This window comes from Vicia villosa, unplaced genomic scaffold, assembly GCF_029867415.1.
Source record: "Vicia villosa cultivar HV-30 ecotype Madison, WI unplaced genomic scaffold, Vvil1.0 ctg.000428F_1_1, whole genome shotgun sequence".
NCBI classification, from domain to species: domain Eukaryota; kingdom Viridiplantae; phylum Streptophyta; class Magnoliopsida; order Fabales; family Fabaceae; genus Vicia; species Vicia villosa.
The window spans coordinates 1,005,181-1,012,085 of NW_026705204.1; the positions used below are offsets into that span (position 1 = coordinate 1,005,181).

The 6,905-nt window shown below is 32.7% G+C and overlaps 1 protein-coding gene across 2 annotated transcripts; it reads right to left on the bottom strand.

Annotated features, from left to right (window-relative positions):
* Positions 1-4,931: 4,931 nt before the first annotated feature.
* On the bottom strand, positions 4,932-6,260 carry LOC131628165 (universal stress protein A-like protein). Of its 2 annotated transcripts, none has more exons than XM_058899033.1 (4): positions 5,995-6,260; positions 5,778-5,881; positions 5,278-5,396; positions 4,932-5,175 (listed from the first exon to the last, which is right to left on the bottom strand). In XM_058899033.1, exons 1-4 carry the CDS (start codon positions 6,224-6,226, stop codon positions 5,076-5,078), a joined length of 555 nt encoding a protein of 184 aa, XP_058755016.1. In that variant the 5' UTR covers positions 6,227-6,260; the 3' UTR covers positions 4,932-5,075. The 2 variants fall into 2 exon arrangements, with proteins under 2 accessions (XP_058755016.1, XP_058755015.1); XM_058899032.1 differs by having other exon boundaries at positions 5,989-6,257.
* Positions 6,261-6,905: the final 645 nt, after the last annotated feature.

Consider the following 6,905-nt stretch of genomic DNA (forward strand, 5'->3'; position numbering starts at 1 on the left):
AGTCAACTGATGATGGTCAACTATGTGTGAACCATGTCAGACAGTCAACGGATGATGTCTGACTATGTAGGAACCATGTCAAGGATGCAATGATGATGGTCAACTATGTGTGAACCAAGTCAGAGATGTGTTGACGATGGTCAGCTACGTGTGAACCAAGTCATACAGTTAACTGATGATGTCTGACTATGTATGAACCATATCAGGGATGCATTGAAGATGGTCAACTATGTGTGAACCATGTCAGGAATGCATTGATGATGGTCAACTACGTGTGAACCATGTCATACAGTCAACTGATGATGTCTGGCTACGTATGAACCATATCCCTGATGCATTGTAGATGGTCAACTGTGTGTGAACCATGTCAGGAATGCTTTGACGATGGTCAACTACGTGTGAACCATGTCATACAGTCAACTGATTATGTCTGACTAAGTATGAACCATATTAGGGATGCATTGAAGATGGTAAACTATGTGTGAACCATGTCAGGAATGAATTGATGTTGGTTAACTACGTGTGAACCATGTTGTACAACTGATGATGTCTGACTATGTATGAACCATGTCAGGGATGCATTGAAGATGGTCAACTATGTGTGAACCATGTGAGAAATGCTTTGATGATGGTCAACTACGTGTGAACCATGTCATATAGTCAACTGTTGATGTCTGACTATGGATGAATCATATCAGGAATGCATTGAAGATGGTCACTTATGTATGAACCATGTCAGGAATGCATTGATGATGGTTAACTACGTGTGAACCATGTCATAAAGTCAACTGATGATGTGTGACTATGTATGAACCATGTCAGGGATGCATTGAAGATGGTAAATTATGTGTGAACCATGTCAGGAATGCATTGATAATGGTCAACTACGTGTGAACCATGTCATACAGTCAACTGATGATGTCTGACTACGGATGAGCCATGTCAGGGATGCATTAAAGATGGGCAACTATGTGGGAACAATGTCAAGGATACATTGATGATGGTCAATTATAAGTGAACCATCTCAGACAATCAACTGATGATGGTAACCTATGTGTGAACCATGTCAGGGATGCATTGAAGATGATCAACTATGTGTGAACCATTTCAGAGATGCATTGAAGATTGTCAACTATGTGTGAACCATGTCAGGAATGCATTGTTGATGGTCAGTTACGTGTGAACCATGTCATACAGTCAACTGATGATGTCTGACTATGTATGGACCTTATCAGGGATGCATTGAAGATGGTCAACTATGTGTGAACCTTGTGAGGAATGCATTGATGATGGTCAACTACACGTGAACCGTGTCATACAGTCAACTTATGATGTTTGACTATGTATGAACCATATCAGGGATGCATTGAAGATGGTGAACTATGTGTGAACCATGCCAGGAATGTATTGATGATGGTCAACTACGTGTGAACCATGTCATACAGTCAAGTGATGATGTGTGACTATGTATGAACTATGTATGAACTATGTCAGGGATGCATTGAAGATGGTCAACTATGTGTGAACCATTTCAGACAGTCAACCGATGGTTAACTATGTGTGAACCATTTCAGTCAGTCAACCGATGGTCAACTATGTGTGAACCATATCAGACAGTCAACTGATGATGGTCAACTATGTGTGAACCATGTCAGGAATGCATTGATGATGGACGACTAGCTGTGACTCATGTCAGGGATGCATTGATAATGATCAACCATGTGTGAACTATGTCTGACAATAACCTGATGATGTCTGACAATGTATGAACCATGTCAGGGATGCATTGAAGATGGTTAACTATGTGTGAACAATGTCAATAATGCATATATGATGGTCAATTATGTGTGAATCATGTCAGACATTCAACTGATGACGGCCAACTATGTGTGAATCATGTCAGGGATGCACTGAAGATAGTCAATTGTGTGTCAACCATGTCAGGGATGCATTGATGATGGTCAACTATGTGTGAACCATGTCAGACAGTCAACTAATGATGGTCAGCTATGTGTGAACCATGTCGGGGATACATTGATGATGGTCAACTATGTGTGAACCATGTCAGGGATGCATTGATAATGATCAACTATATGTGAACCATGTCAGACAGTAACCTGATGATGTCTGACTATGTAGGAACCATGTCAAGGATGCATTGAAGATGGTCAACTATGTGTGAACAATGTCAATGATGCATTGATGATGGTCAATTATGTACGAACCATGTTAGACAGTGAACTGATGATGGTAAACTATGTGTGAACCATGTTAGGGATGCATTGAAGATGGTTAATTATGTATGAACCATGTCAGACAGTCAACTTATGAATGTCAACTATGTTTGAACCATGTCAGACAGTCAACTGATGATATCTTACTATGTGTGAACCATGTCAGGGATCTATTGATGATGGTCAACTAGGTGTGTACATTTTCAGGGATGCATTGATGATGGTCAACCATGTGTGAACCATGTCATACAGTTAATTGTCAACTACTTGTGAACCATTTTAGACAGTCAACTGATGATGGTCAACTATGTGTGAATCATTTTAGAGATGCATAAAATGATGGTGAACGATGTGTGAACCATGTCAGAGATGTATAGGATGATAGTAAACTATGTGTGAACCATGGAAAATTGTCTACTGATGATGACAACTATGTGTGAACCATGTTAGAGATGTAAAGGATGATGGTCAACTATGTGTGAACCATGTAAGAGATGCATTGATGATGGTCAACTATGCGTAAACCATGTCAGAGATGTATTGGATGATGGTCAACTATTTGTGAACCATTTCAGAGATGCATTGATGATAGTCAACTATTTGTGAACTATATCAGAGTTGCATTGATGATGGTCAATATAATAGTCACTAAATCGATCACAAACTATCAGTGACCTGAATTTCAGTCACTATTAATTTTTTTTAATATATTTTCGTATATATTAATTACCTATGAATTTTCTTCTATTTTTTCAATTTCGTGTTTCGCTCTAATTATTTCTCTTTTGTGTCAAGTATTCATTATATTAAATTATGACAATAATTTTTTAATTTATATTTAAAATATATTAATTGAATTATATTATCTAACTACTAAAATATATGATTTTATATTATGTTTTGACAACACGTACCAAATCAAATTAATAAATTAGAAGATCTTATATGGTAATAAAATATTATTATATATTTTATTTGATGTCATCAAAATTTTTTTTTTGTCTTTTATTTACATTTACTTTTATATATTTATTCTATTATTATTATTATTGTTATAATAATTATTATATTACTATTATTTCATATATCACTTAAATTGATATGTTTCTTGATATTCTCTCTCTACAACAACACGCAAAATTCATCTTCCCCAAACACTAACCCTAGCCGTCCCCTTCTATTGTTTGCCCAAGATTCAGTTTTTTAAGGTCACACCACCACCACCACTAATTTCTTCCTCTCAACTTATATAGCTTTTTCACGGATTAAATTTGCGTCAAACATCCATTGTTTGCCTAAGGTATTGCAATTGGTGCTGCCATGGGTACTCTCACCGGCATCGCTCCTGTTGTTTTTCCTCCAACCCCTAACGCTGCTCTTAACACTCAAGCCATGAATTCATTGCTTATTTTCATCTGCTCCACCATTTCTCTATTTTTGATGTTCTGGATTTTGGTTGTTGTGGATTCTGATTTGTTGAACAATTTTTAATTGTGAGTTTTTTTGAATGTTTTTCACGTGTTTTTTAAGTTAGGAGATGGAGGAGAGGGTGATGTGAAAATCACAATTTCAGATCTTCTAAATCTTTGATTTGTGAGTTTCATATCTTTTGGATATTTGAATTTATCAATTTCAGATATTTTGAATCTTCTGGATTCCTGTAGTTATTGTTATGGTTTAGGATTTTTGAACAATCTTGAATGGTGAGGTTTTGGTTGAACAATATTCATTGAATCTTTTATGAATTTTATTCATAGTTTATGGGTTATGGGTTCTTGTTCATAGGTTTATGAATTCTTGTTCATAATTTCTGGGTTCTTGTTCATATTTTTAGTTTTAGATTGAATTTTGAAGATGCAATAGATGAATATTTTCTATACTTGATAATTGATTTATTATTAAATTTAATGAAATAATTTAATATTAAATGGACAAAAAATGACATTAAAATAATTTTGTGCAAATAAAAAATGACACATAAACAAAAATAGGACAACTCATTAAAAAATACTCCAAACTTGAAGGGAAAAAAATTCAACAAAAAACTTAAAAAAAAAAAAAACTAGAATGTTAATTTTTAAAATAAGGGAAAGATTAAATAAGGAGATCAAAGTTACACTTAAGTCTTATTTTTAAAATATATTGTAAAAAAAATTAATATTAAAAAACTTATACTTATTTTGAATAAGTAACAATTTAAAACTTTAATATTCTAAAAAAATTTGTATTAAAACCTATTTTAATTAATTTTTTATTTAATTTTTTCTTTTTAACTTTTTTTAGTAATGTTTAAAAATTAATTAAATAAAAACTGTTAATTTATTTTATGAATTTGAAATCTGTTACAATTAGTTTGTATTTTGAAGCATTGGAATCTTCAATGTGACAATTAATATGCAATATTAGGTGTGTTTTAGTGTGTGATTGATATCTATGATAACAATTATACACCTCATATCTAATGGCTGAGATTGACTTAAAAAAATATATAATAAGGTCTCTCACTGTTAGATTGAGATTGAAATTGACTTAAATTTTTTTTTATACATAAAATAAAAAAATAAACTCACCATTAGATTAATCTAAAGAATAAAAATTACACATCTCTCTTATTATAAGGTTAGATCCATTTTCCAATGACTTTTTCAAAGTTGTCATTTTGACAACTTCACCATAGAAGCTCCCGTTAAAAACACATTCACATAAATACACGAGTTTCTTTCAGTAATTCATCATTAGTTACAAAAAAGTGCAGAAAATTACCCACCTAGTCTTATTTGAAAAAAGATATTAAAAGATACAAATCCTGTTTTGCATTAAAAGACATTCTTAAACATAAAACTAAGAGTGGTTTTTATGTTGCTCCTCTTGTGGTTTCACAATGAGAATAGGTGCTTTCGCATGATGTGCACAATAGTCGCTTACACTTCCAAGAAATGCTCTGAAACCAAAATTTATTACTTCAATTTCAACATCAACAATTTATTACTAAAAATGGATAGAAAATAGTACTAAAGAAAATTGTACTACAAAACAGTGTAACCTTTTGAGTGTGCCTAGTCCACGACTACCCATAATTAAGAGATCAACTTGCATTTGTTCTGCAGCTTGACAAATCATTTCCCTTGCGTCTCCATTTAGAATTACACTTTCTGCTTTTACCTGCAATTCCATTATTTAATAGTATTAAAATGATAAATTTAGTGAAGAGTAAAAAATTAATAGGAATATAGTTGAGGGTGTGACCCTAAATTTTGATCTAGATCTGGTCGGTGCAATAGAGCCATGGATTGCAAATTGAACATCTTAAAGTTATAAAAAAAAATGTAAATATTTAGAGGATGCTGAAAAAAATCCTGTAAAAACATGCGCCTAAGCCACACTAAAATAAAGTGAGACCGAAAGAACATATAAGAGAAAGCTGACCTAAAATTTTAATCAGCCTCACATAAAAAAACCGAGAAAAAAAGCACGCAGACCAGTCGGGTCTGATCTGATTTGCCACCCCGGGTTATCTATATGAGTAAAGGAATATAAATTTACCAGCTTATCCTTGCACATTTGCAAAGCTCTCGAAAGAATAGCTACAGATTTTTCTTGTTGGGCTTTCTTCACTGAATCCACAACTGCAGATGCTGGATAAAAAGCTGTTGAAAAATGAACACAAAATTTCATTAAATAGAGACAATCAAACATGGAATTTCTCTTTTTTTATTGCTCTTTATAATAAATATTAGTAAAGGAGGATACGAACCGGCACCTCCTGGTCCAATAGCATGCACGTAGTTTTGAAAATTAGGTTCCACATGAGCAAGAAAAACCATTCCCTCATTTTCAGAACTTGTTGCATTATCTTTCATACTAGTCATAGCATTGAAGAGGTTTTCAAGTGCCCATTTAAGAGCATACAAGCTTCCATCACTATCGTCTATTGCTACCATCACTTTCATCTTCATCCTCTTCATTTCTGCACCTCCACTTAATTCCTCCATCACCCCCTTCCTTTACTAGAATAGAAAAAGAGAAAGTTAAATTGAATGATTTAAAGTGAGTGCAAAACAATTAAAAGAATAGAGTTCAAAAAGAATTTTTCTTCAATTAAAAATTATTTTATTAAAGGATAATTTTTTTGAAACATATCTTTGGTTGAGGTGGGTTTGATACTTGTCAGAATCACGTAAACCATGCTTGCATGACTAATGAATACGTGTAATATTACTCACTAGCTTTATGCACAAGAAGAACAAATATAAATATAAACTATAAAATAATATGCTTAATTGAAAAATATAATTTGAATGACACCGCCTTCTCAAATTATAACTTTTTACACAAATTAAAATATACTTAAAACATTTTTTACAAAATAATAAATAATTGAATGGAGAGAATATTTTTTTCTATACCATTTCTCTTATTTGTTGCTTTCATAATAAAGATTAATATGATATTACAGTAGAGGAAACAAAATAGATAAGAAATAAGTATAGTATAGACTCTATAAGTATTAGCTATTATACACATCGAGATAATCTAATTGCACACGGCAGAAATAATGTTTAGCCAGTGCACATACCTCCGTAGTACAAGCCAGATTAGTCGATCTACTATATAAATTGAAATCGGTGTGAAAGAAAAAAATAAAAAATCAATTTTTTATATAAAAAGATT

What these genes read in the sequence shown, in the direction of transcription:
- LOC131628165 (XM_058899032.1), bottom strand. Translation starts at nt 6,226, where the DNA reads ATGGAGGAATTAAGTGGAGGTGCAGAAATGAAGAGGATGAAGATGAAA. An exon ending in AAATGTGCAAGGATAAGCTG is followed by an intron (nt 5,397 to 5,777) that starts GTAAATTTATAT and finishes ATGGAATTGCAG; the next exon opens with GTAAAAGCAGAAAGTGTAAT. An exon ending in GGACTAGGCACACTCAAAAG is followed by an intron (nt 5,176 to 5,277) that starts GTTACACTGTTT and finishes TTTTGGTTTCAG; the next exon opens with AGCATTTCTTGGAAGTGTAA.